General features: G+C 40.1%; 1 protein-coding gene across 2 annotated transcripts in view; it reads right to left on the reverse strand.

Annotated features, from left to right (window-relative positions):
- Nucleotides 1-930: 930 nt before the first annotated feature.
- Nucleotides 931-12,463, reverse strand: part of PBRM1 (polybromo 1) — a 53,713-nt gene continuing 42,180 nt past the window's right edge. For both annotated transcript variants that reach the window (XM_009866095.1, XM_009866096.1), the window contains 4 exons: nucleotides 5,583-5,738; nucleotides 3,172-3,242; nucleotides 1,775-1,991; nucleotides 931-1,436 (listed from right to left, as the gene is read on the reverse strand). In XM_009866095.1, the coding sequence (XP_009864397.1) occupies nucleotides 1,264-1,436; nucleotides 1,775-1,991; nucleotides 3,172-3,242; nucleotides 5,583-5,738 (617 nt within the window). In that variant the 3' untranslated portion in view covers nucleotides 931-1,263. The remainder of the gene's footprint in view (nucleotides 1,437-1,774; nucleotides 1,992-3,171; nucleotides 3,243-5,582; nucleotides 5,739-12,463) is intronic.

A 12,463-nucleotide genomic window follows, 5' to 3' on the forward strand; every position in this document is an offset into this window, starting at 1 on the left:
CTAAGAAGGCATTCAGCAATTCTGCCATCTCTGCATCCTCCATCACCTCTTACAGAAGGCAGTCACAAGCTTGAAATTTGGCAAGAGTCTATACCTACCTTAATTAGCTCACAAAAAGAAAACAAAACCAGAAAAAAAACCCCAAACTCTCTGAAGGCTGCAGTCAAAGTACTCTATTTCTCCAGCGTACTAGATAGGCTGAACTCACACATACCATACAGTAGTATTTTACTATCAAGTTGTGTCAAATTTCTCTCAACTTTCATGAAGGTGAAACAATACACTTAAAGAAAGCATACAAACATGTCTCACAATGCCCAACCGTTAACAGAATATGTACGAATTTAGAAACATCATGTCACTTCGCTAACAAACCAACTCAACTTTTCCACTCCTCTAACTTACCTTCCGAGACCTGAACTAGTTTGAAGTTCTGCATGCCTCTCCCACAAGCGGACAGATCGCTCGGGGAGGAAGCTGCCCCTTCCCACTGGTCAGTGTTAGGGACATCACAGAACCCCCAAAGCAGGTCACGGCAGACAAAACATTTCACTTTCTAAGGGCACGCCAGCACATGTATTCTACTACTGATTTAGGATCACAATGGCCTTGGCTACACAGTTCAGGAACTGGACAGGACTGGACAACATTAGCAGTCAAAACACCCTCGTCCCGTCCACACCAGTGCTCCCATGGCTGCTGTGGCCCACTCAGCTGCCTCGGTATTGACTTCAAATGTCATTTTTCCCTAGCGTCAATGCACATCTTACCTTCAACTTCTTTTAAGAGATCCTCCCTGTTCACATCCAAGCGAGATTTCTGCCAGAAGTGGGTAGCACACACAAGCACATGTACACACATACTTCTAAGATGTAAACTATGACTAATTTCACATTCCACTGTTATCAATCTGTAAATACTCTGTTTTCTTTTTTCTTTTTTTTATATAAAAACAATGGCATCAGATTCTCAGCAATAAAGTATAAGAAAGATGAATCCTTGACTACACTTAACCAATTATGAAATCGCCTTTCAAACAAAGGAAACATATGCAAAAATCCGTGTATTTCATAAAGTCAACTTAATATAACAAAAAGTGAAATATGCTTATTAAAAGTGTCCTTATATAAAAATGGTCTTGCAATGTACAGTAAAATGCAATACAAATTATTGTCGGTTATCTCTTCCCACCCAGTAACTAAACAGCTATTGTTCCACAAAACTCCTTATACGCCGGTATCAAAGAAAGAAGCAATTATGCAACTAAACATTTTCTATGTTGTATGCCTGACGGATATTAAGGGTGTCGCGCAGCATCAAGTCTCGCAGTCGCCATAACGCATCAGCCATTGTGGTATGAGCCCCTTTACTTTTCAACCAGTGTGAAGGGAGTCGGCTCTCTTGTTCTTTTGATAAATGGACATCTCGTCTTCGTGCTGGAAGGTCAAGAAATGGTCCAGTTATCTACCAGCTTTGATACTCATCACAGTTTTTCCAGAACAAGGTGAATATAATTCTACAGCATCGTTTTTACCCCTTGTATGTAAGACCATCGAAATGATTCTTAGTTTAATGCAACACTGATGGCATTAGCCTGCTTGTAACACACATAATCCCAGTCCGTTAATTTGTTTTTAACAATTACTTCCATGTGTACATTTTATTAAGTAAGCAGCAAATTTATTCAGCATTTTCCATAAAAGCAAAAAATATTAATGGTTGTGAGGAAGCGTGTTCTGCATGGAAACATTCCGCTCTGCATCCAAAGCCTTACCTGCAAGGGTCTGGTCCCACTTGCTAATACTATTTGATTCAGCACTAAGCCCCTCGATATATTTCAGATATGCTTCAGAATGAAGAAGCCTCTGTGTCTTTGGTGGAGGGGAGACGAACATGGGAGTTGTGGGCTGCTGCATAACCGGCTGACTTGCTGGGCTCTGGCCGGGGTACGGAGGGGGTGCCTGCTGTCCCGGCGGGCCAAGGATTCCTATCTGCAATGACAGAGCCACAGAGAGATCACATTTCGGGGAGCTGCAAGGAAGCTGCTTCGCATCTCTGTGTCAGGTTGTCCTAATGCAGTGGAGCTTCAAAACATGTTATGAGCAAAGGCGTAAGAAAATTTCCCTGGAGATGCATTCAGCTGGGGCTATCTGTTGGGGTCACTGAGATGCACAGAGAGAGAAGGGCAAACAACCCATATTCATACTTAAGAGACAAACATTTTTCATATTTCTAACCTATGCAAACATACTCTGATTACCGTCACCCTTTCTCCTCTCTCCTGTTAACGTTAATTACTCCCTTTGCTTCCTGCTTATTTCATGCTTTCTCTAATTTGATCAGAAACTGTTTATTTCTAAAACATCTAATCAAAATTGACCCCGATCCTTGGATGACTGGAATACTTCCACAGAATAAATACTAATAGCTGTTGGGCAAAAACTGCAAGCAGATAAAAAAATAAAAATAAATCACAGTCACAGAGAAGAATTCCCAGCATTGTGATTAAGTAGCAGTACTGAGAACTCTTTAGCGCAGATATCCTGTGGTCTGGAATAACTCAATGTCACAACATATACACTTTACCACTTTCTCACTTGACTTCTGGTTTTCTTTACATCCTTCCAGCCAAAATTACATTTCTCTTTATGATGAAAAATTCAGTCACTAAAATTGGAAGTGTGCTGAACACTTAATTTCTACTAATCACTATTATCCAAACTCACAAATTCTGAACTGCTGCTGAACATCTGCTTCATCAGTGTGGAAAACATGGGAGCAAACTAAACAGTTTTTACCCATTCATCAACAGCTGAGAAAGTGGACAGAATCATCTCTGCAACATCAAAGCATGCAAAATCTAAATTATCAGCACTTTAACAGTGTGTTGAAGTGAGTCAGTTTAGTAGAAGGAAAACAAAACAAAACAAAACACTGCCTTGCTTATACTGCAGAGAAGTTATCCCAGTGGGCAGAACCTAATTAGTCTAATAACAATTCAGCCAACAAATAGACACATATTCTGAGTGTAAGATAGTAACTGGTTCTAAATACATCAATGTATATTTGGGTTTATGTTCTCCAGGGAAAGGCTACACGTCTGAACTGAGATGTTGTTCAAATGCTAATTCAGAGCCTTAGAGCCTCATAAATAATGCAAAAATGACTCACCTGCTGTCCAAAAGGACTTGCTCCTGGTGCTGGAGTGCCTACCATGGGGGACACATTTTGGCCTATAACACCTATATTCCAAAACATAAAATAATAGGTCTTATTTCAGAGCAATGAGAAATACCTCTTTGGTCTTCTACAGTAAGAATTTATATTTTGAGATCATTGCCCACAGTTATTTTAAGCAAATGTACAACATTCAAATATGCCCCTCTCCCCCATTAAAATTCCCAGTTTGTAAACTTCTGAATGAAAGAAGAGCACCTATATAACTACCAAACATTGATGCACGTCCTGTTGAATTAACTTAATTAGAGAAATGCAAAGTGAATCATTTGTTTTCCAGATTTTTTCCATTACTCAGTGATTGCCTGACTACATCTTTTAATTTATAATATACACCTTTGACTTGGTAGGATCTGCCTGAAATCCTTTAAGAAAGGAAATGCTGATTTGCTTTAGCAACATTTAACATTTCCTTGTGTTCGGTTTTATAATATACATTCACAGCAAGAAGAAACAAAAGCCATTGCACAAATTCTGTAAGATCTCACTAACATAAAATGCAGGTTGCAGGTTAAGCTTAAATCGTCTTCTATATAAGACTGATAAACATTTGAAATAAATTTCAGAAAATAAAAACCTCTCCCTATTGCTCAGAGTGCAGCAGAAAACGTCTATGTCAGCCTTAGACACAAAAATTCAGAGATCTAAATGAGAGTCATGCAGTTCCTGATATTTTACAGATGTTCTGGTCAGAAAAAAATGAAAGTTATGTGTGCTGCTACTTTTCTTTCTGTTTGTGCCACTTCTCATATTCATTCTTTGGAAAAGCTGCAAACTAACTATGCTCTTCCCGAGGGTTTAATTTGCATGCAGATCTCTGACTCAGCGATCAGATGTGCCACTGCATTTTGCACACTAAAGCGTATTGTGATTGCATTTTCCGTTTGATCACAGCCCCCGTTTTAGGTGCATCTGTACAAACAGCAAGTCAGAAATTGGGAAAAACACTGACAATACAAGTTGTGGAATATGGCACAGATTTATCGTGGGTTTTTTGTAGAAAGTGAAGAGGGCACCCTCACCTGTCCAGCATCAGAGCCCACCCAGTCAGATATAGCACCACTTCACATGTGGACCTCCATTCCCAGGCATTATTTTTTCCCTAATCCATATGCTCTCAGTTTTAAACACTATACACACAAGCCCGCTTCTCCAGTTGGAAAAACTCTCCAAGAAAATGTGTTGTTCTGGATTCACCTCCCAAATATTTGTACGTTGCTGCTGCGTGCTAAATGTCACTGCCTTGGTGAGTGGAGGACAGGCTCAGGGACACGCAGCTGTCTTCCTACTCCCTCTATGTGGCATTATGGCGAATCTTACACACCAGTGAAGCTTCAAGCTGCACACACCTAATACTGATGGATTTTAAAGTAAAAAAAACCCAAGCAAACAAAAAAAAAGCAAACCAACTTAGCTTACATACAGATAAAAGTTTTAACAGAGCTTCTAACAGTTGCAAGTGGGGTAGGGGGAGGTAAATGAGACCGCCTTTGTCCACAGCTTGTTTAACTGCTGAACATATGGGATGCACGTTTCTTAGACAGACACAAGTTATCAGAGGTAACAACTAAGAATCACCATAGAACAGGATTATAGGGAAAACGAACATTTTTCCCCATAATGTGGACATTTTAATGGTGTTAACACTGGAAAAATGTTTATGTTTCATTCAGCTTCTTCACCAAAAGCATGGCAAAAAAAATAGCAAACGTGCAGTAGATATGCTCTCAAAAATCAATTTAAAACTTGGCCACAATAGTATACTGAGTTCACCTCACTGTTTCCAGTTACTCTTCTATCAACAAGGTTTAATCTGAACACACATCCATGTCACAGTGGCCAAGGGGTTTTACATGTCCAGGCGCACTGAAGTACAGCCTGACTGCTGATAAACACCAACATGCTGAAAAAGAGCTCGGTAAGGAATGAGAGCAATCACGTTCATTTAAAAGGCCACTTAAAATAAGGAGAGGAGGAATGGAAGGATGTTGTTCAAATGACATAAGGATATGAATAGGCTGATTTCAGCTTTTCAGAACTCTAAACTCAAGCACAATCCTCACGTTTTTTGGCTGGAGCAAAACTACTAAAACTACTGCTGGAGCAGCGTTATGTTCCTCCAGTAACCCTTCCCTGCTGGTTTACTGGACGTGCTGTTCCGTCAACGTTTTGTGCATACCTCATACATTCGGCAGTGCCTTGTGTGCGCTGCGGCTAAACACACCTGCAACTGTTCAGAAACAAAAGCTCCGACCGAACCAAGTGGCAGATCATTCCTGTAACAACTAGTTAAACAGCAAGTACATGAAAATGAAACAAGGAGCAAATGAGGATGACATTCTTACCGGGTGGTGGGATGCCTGGGATGCCTGGCATACCTGGCGGAAGTTGGTGGGGTGGGGGCACCCCTGGGTGAAGTGGCTGCATGCTGCCCATGCTAACAATGCCATCAACTGGGCCCTGCAAAGGTGGCAGCACCGGTGGATAGCCACTTATCATGCCTTGAAGGACAACAAATTTCAAACATGCATCAATAACATGCAATATGATCTACACAGTAAGACATGCACTATCCATAAAAGAAAGGAAAAAAAAAAAGCATCTTTAGTACAGCAAGACGATACTACAATTAGTATCTTGCAAAAATGAACAAAAATGAAAAATAAAAAAAGTTATAAATATGAAACACTATACTTTTGATGAATTAGTGTTTAGTGTATTTGTGTGTTTCTCACAGGGCAATAAATGCTGAATATTCAAATATGTTAACGCAAGGAATAAATTCAGCCACAATTAAATGTTACCAACGCAAGCAATTTTAATACAGCTTAAAGCTCTGCCATCTGCATACAGATCCCGAACACCACACTAACTACACGAGCTCCACATACAGCCCTGCTATGTGGGCTAGCTCAGAGACCCAACCCAACTGGAACAAAAATAAGAACTTGTACATTTTTCTGCAGCGTATATGCAAAATTAACACAAAAATGCCCTATGACATCCACATACTTGAAACCAATGGCAGTGACAGGAGTGATTTTCAGTAAACCATCTCCAGACTAAAGCAAGGAACTCAGATTTTAAACCTGACAGCACTGGATGTGCTGGGCTGCAGTGAATTACACTCACAGCACTAGACTGAAGTAAAAGGTCTTAGAAGGGGCACCTGCAGTCCCTCACAGAATTTCACTGATAATGTTTTCAAGGTTCCTTTATGGAAAAAATCAATGGTATGACAAAGACAGTATTGTGGTGCTGCTCGCAACTTTAGTTTCCTGCATGTGAGTGAAGACAACTCAGAGCTTATTCTGGTTTCGGCTCAGGTTTGCTGCTATCCATGAGGTGAACCTATACAATATGACTGCACAATGTTTTTTCCGTCCTGAAATGTAACTTGCTTGTCCCTCGCCTGTTTTCTAGGCTTTTTAATTTAAACGCATGTGTTGTCAGGTAGCCAAGGAAAGAGGTTGGAAAGACAATGAAAAGATGAGAGAGGACAGAAGCAAGTCTAGAGAGATGAGGTAAAGTTTAGAAATGCAAAATCACTGAGGCTTCTGTAGTCTGTTCCAAGAAACCACCTACTGAGTCTTTGCCACACTCCCTGTAACTCATAAAAGAAACTTTCAGAATCGGGATTTCTCGAATAATACTGGCCAAAAACTCACACCAGCTCTGACTGAAAACAACGCTGTCACAAGCTCAGGATTGACATAGGTCAAGCAGCTCCAAAACACAAGCAAAATTTGTCACTTCCTCAGAAAGAGTTACAAAAGTGAGAAACCCGAAATTCCAACGAGAAAATAAAGAACTCATCTTCCTCAAACCTTCACTTTCCACAGGACACCTAAACAGACACTTATTAAATAGGTCTCAGGTTCCTATTTAAAATATTTGTAAACTCATCTGTACTTCTTTATTAACAGTGTAATCCATATTTCTACTGGAAAAAGTAAAAGAAGGAAAACAAAAGCATTCCTAGAATAAAAGGCTTTCACTGTAGCTACTGCCTGGTACTTGCAGTGTAGCCCGAGCAGCAATCACATCTTCAATGAATTTGCATACATTTCTGAAGCTTCAAAGCAAGTAAAACAAAAAACCTCCAATGAAACAAACCCACATTTGTCAATCATGATAGCTCTTCTGTATATTTCCAAATAAAATACTCAATAACTGTCTCTATTATTAAAGTTGTCATCAAACCAAATCTCCACGAGATTTGATGTAGCTCATCAGATGGTTATAAAAGCAGCCACTTTCATACCTTGTGTATGAGTTACTACTTTGATTTTAAACTAGAACCCATGGGCAAACTATTTCCACCTCCCACAGCTGTGATTTATGACGTCTTTCAAGTTATTTGTTCTCTCTTTTACTGTAACAATGTAAAATGAAATAAATTTTTGTAATGCCTACATTTAGAAGAAACTAGAGTGCTGCACACTAAAAGAAATGCATCTCAGAAGGCAACCAGATTTCTTGGATCCAGGGGCCATAAAGCAATTCTGCGAACTTCTGCGATGGAGAAGTTCTCTGAACTACAGAAAAGCAATCAAACGATGGAGGAGGATGTGGAAGAGTTCTCAACAGAGTAAGAAACTTCTAAGGAAGACTTGCGGAAACCAAAAGATGAAAGACACTTTTTTCAAATGGGCCACAAAAATAGAAAGAGTTTTAAAAGATCTGTTTGACCATCTGCTTTAAGAAAGTATTTCACAACGCCGAAGTGAAGAGACTGGAATATCTAACTGCTGGAAACGGATGATGGTCTTAAATACAGGTTTGTTTTTGAGGAGACAGCCACAGGAAATATGTCAGCATGTGTAGATTGCAGAATGCACAGTTTTTGAGAAGTTTTAAGAAAGTGTTAATAATAACTATTACTGCACACCAACACCTACCTCCAAATTTTGGGAAAGTGACTCAATGCCAAAAAAACCCCGGGAACCAAACCAAGAAAAGACAACGACAAGAGGATGATGTTTCTACATATTCTACACTGAAGTAGGTTATTCACAAAAGAGATCAGCACTGGAGAACTCTTCCCCCCCCCTTTTTTTTAATATATGCACAGATTTGTGTACACACACAAACACACACCAAGTGCAAACAGTTAAGAGGAAATTATCAAGAACAAAGTGAAAAAAAGAAAAAATGCAACTCAGCATAAACAAATGCTTTGTAATCTGGAGACCATGAATCAAATACAGAATGTGCCTTCAGTATAAACATCCATGCAGCCTAGTTACTGAAAAGAGATTTAGAGACCGTGATGAAAAAAGACTTCAGACTGTCAGGTCTAAATTATGGCCACAGCCTGTGAGACAGGAAAACAAAAAAAAAAAAAAGGAAAAATGACAAAAGAATAAATGGAATAATTGGAATGCCTTAAGGGAAAGTTAAAAAAACTCCCAGAACTCAAAACAAAACCCTTCCAAATACTCATTTTTGTCTACTCAGCACAGCTTTGACCTTTACTGAAGTAATCTCATTCTTTTAATTAGAAATAGGGGAAAGAAAACAACTTAGAGGGTCATATCTAATTCATTTTCTCACCAACATATGGCTGATGCCCATACAAGAATCTCTGGTGTCTACACTGTCTTCAGATCTGATCCTGAAAATATTTACTTCAAGCACACTCCCTGTGGACTCAAGTCAGATTACAACTAGTAACAAGCACAACACCAACTTCATGGCAGAGCTCTCAAGGCTCAGTTCCATTCTGAAAAATCACCTGATAAAACTAGCAACAGTGGTGTTTCAGTTTGTTTCTGCAATGGCTCTCGATCCTAGTCTCCCCTGCTTATCAGCATCTAACAGGCCATTCTGAAAAGCTTTTACTTCGATTTAAAACCCAGTTTGGATTCTGCTTGCCTCTTCTGGCACTAAAAAAACTAAAATAATTTGCCTCCTACTTTACCACTTCCACTGACTCTGCATGCACTAGAAGAGTATTTAGCTCGCTCCCCTCCTGCCATAGCGGGGCTAAACATGTACTCTGCAAAGTAGAATGAATAAACACGACTGCACACAACCAGAACAGGACCACTGCACAAGGAGAACCCTTTTTCCCTGCATTTTTAACTACTGGAGCAAGTAACACGGGACTACCAGGCTACCACTGCGGTTATGTATATTTATCATGAAGAAAGACTGAAGAGGTTGAGCTTTTTCTTCCTTAAGATCACAGTGACCCAAGAGAGTGTTCAGAGTTATGAAGGGGGTTGATATAGTGGATGAGGAAAAAATGGTCATAGCTCCTACGTTTTACCTGCAACGGGTGTCAACTGCTGATTGAGCATTCCCATTGGTGTTGGTGGCGGCACCACCCCCATAAGAGCCCCGACAGGAGTGCCTGCCCGGGGGGAGGAATTCTGCTGCTGTGCTGCTCGCTCTCTCTCCTGCTGCTCAGCAACTTTAGCTGCCCGCTCTGTAAAAGTATTTTAGATTTTCAGTTCTGTTTTGTAACCCAGAATTTCAAAATATTATCTGTTCATTAAAAAGGACTAGTCAAACACTGGCATAGTTTAGTCAAATATAAAAGTAGAACAGATGAATCTTTTTATACAGCATATGATTTGATTTCATGTGGCTGCAGCTAAGACTTTTAGAGAACCTTTCATGAAAAATATCCCACAAAGTTCTATCTTTCTAAAAAAAATTAAAATAAATAATAAAATAAAATTTTTAAAAGTCAAAGAACAAATTTGATAATAACACCAGTGTTACCAACATGAAGCAGCAGTCCAGCACTAGGCTCAGTCCGCACTAGGAAAACACGGCAAAACGTTCCCTCTTTTGACACCACTGGCTCAGCTAAGCCAGCTGCAGCCCAGGCCAGCAGCTCTCACAAAGATCTGCTACCAGCTGCTGTGTGAATTTTAAGCACCACGGCTGCCAGACGTGGCCTGAAGTAAGATGCGGGTAGCAGAGAGCAGTCCCATGCGGTGGCCCATTTATTCCTGGCATCCTCGCAGATTTTACTGCTGATGAAGCTGAAAAGTGCTGGCAAAGTTGGGAAGCATTTGCAAAGTTTCCCTAGTGTAGATAGGTCCTTAGTGTTTGGAACATAACAAGCAGCAGTTTGATGAACCAAAAAATACTTTTTTCTGCCTCTGTCATTTTCCCTGTTTGGTCCCCTTTGAGTTGGTTTTTTTTTTGGTTGGTTGGTTGGTTTTTGTTTTTGTTGTTGTTTTGTTTGTGGGACTTATTTTTTGTTTGTTTGGTTTGACTTTGGTTTTCTGTAGATGTCTAACTCACATTGTGCTGCTCACTGGAGGCCATGTGTGTCCTTTGTACGATGAATCTGGTCATTATCTCAGTCAAGTTTCTCACTGTGATTGCAAGAATAAAAGATCTATTGCAGGGGAATCTGACCAGAGGACAATTTTATATTAAGGGAAAGGCAAAGGGTCATGGAAAGAAAAAAAGAAAAAAAACTAAAATCCAAGCAACAACAAAAGGAGATATATTGAATGCCCACTCAAGATGCTTTGGGGGCATGGAAGTTGCTGATTTGCTTACTCTAAATGTTGTATCTGACTGACACAATGAGGAACAACAAAGAATAAAGGAATGCAGCATATACCTCCAGCATATTTTAATAACAGTGAGTGCAGGGTCAGAAGTTCTCCTGCAGTTGATGAAAGACGAAAACTGCAACTAAAACAGCAATTGAGGTCCTCTGCCAAACAAAGGCTAAGAAGAAGTTCATCAAAGAGATTAAACTGAGCATCCTGCCAACGTTACTTGTTTTTTCTAGTACATGACTTCAAATGTCTATCATGCATTTGTCTCCTGCAGAAACTGTCTGTGCAGCTTCTAGCACTATTTCCACACACTGAAAGACCATTTCCAAAGACATGCCCTTCCATCTTTTTCCTTCAGTCATTTCAGGAAGAGATGACGACGCACAGAAACTCCTGAATTTACTACAGGCAACTTTTATGTGATTGAGCACAAAATACAGAAGACATTTAAAGGTAGATCCTGAAGTAGAAAAATGAGATAATTCTCTTCAGAGCAGAGCAAGCATCTAGGGGAGAGATGAAACAGCTCTTTTGATTCTCACCCACTTTCGGCCAGCTAAAAAATGGTTGGACAAAAGCAAAAGTTCTGGAGACACTCTGATGAATGAGAAATTACTGGTAAGCATTCAGCTTTATCAGACTTCAATGCTGAGCTTTGAAGAAGGACCAGACACAGGAGAGTACTTGAGTTTTACTAGTCTCCACCCATGCTGTGACAGTCATGGCATTAACAAATGAACCAAAGCTGCCAAAGGGAACTGCAGCAAGTGTCTAAAAGGTCAGCCTTGAGCATTCACGTTAACACTTCATACTAAACTCAAATTGTTTAGGCCAGGACTTGAGATCATTCAAATAACACTTCCAAGACACCTCAAGAGACAGGAAAGAGACCTTCTGCTTTGAACAGAGCTTTCTTAAAATAGGCCTTTACCTCAAGCCCATGCAACCATCTCATTTTATTTTGAAGAGTTTTCACAGCGCAGTTAGCCATGCAGGCATTTCCAACACAGCCTGTTCTTTGCTCAACTATTGCTGAAAAACCCAACTGCTACCCTGCACATACACCAAACAAAATGTCAAGTGGGTCAAAATGCGAACTACTTTTCACCAGAACATGGAAATGCACTTTTTCACTGAGGTGTCAAACCATGCCTGTTCCCTGCTCGCTGGTGAATGTCCACACTAGAGAACATGTGAATTTTGTCACAGTGGAAAGAGCGTCCGTCCTTTCACACATGGTAAGCAAACACAGTTTGGACACTTTGTAACCCCAACCCAACCTCTCAAAACCAAATAAAAGTAGGTCTAGTTCTGGGCAGACACCGTGCCAGAGAAACTGCCACCCAAAACACAAAAGTTTTGGCAAATTTACTTGAGAAAGAGGATTAAAATCAAAGCACATAGGCAATCATTAACACAGTGGGCAGACACTGTTCCTACCGTAACGTGACAGTTATGTCTTCCTGCAGAAGTGCAAGACATCAAGCTGCTCTAAGCTAGGAAGCGATGACACGCAAGCCATCCTACTACTTAAGAATTAGGCTGTAAGGAGGGATCTGTCAATAAAAAGATACCACATGCACCTACATGGGTGTAAAAGGAAACTACAATGGGAAAAAAAAGTAAGGCCATAGTACTTTCATGAAGAAAGATCATTACCAGTTCCCTTAACAGCATTTGCAAAGAAAACTTGC

The sequence above is a fragment of the Apaloderma vittatum genome, unplaced genomic scaffold (genome assembly GCF_000703405.1).
Source record: "Apaloderma vittatum isolate BGI_N311 unplaced genomic scaffold, ASM70340v1 scaffold1023, whole genome shotgun sequence".
NCBI classification, from domain to species: domain Eukaryota; kingdom Metazoa; phylum Chordata; class Aves; order Trogoniformes; family Trogonidae; genus Apaloderma; species Apaloderma vittatum.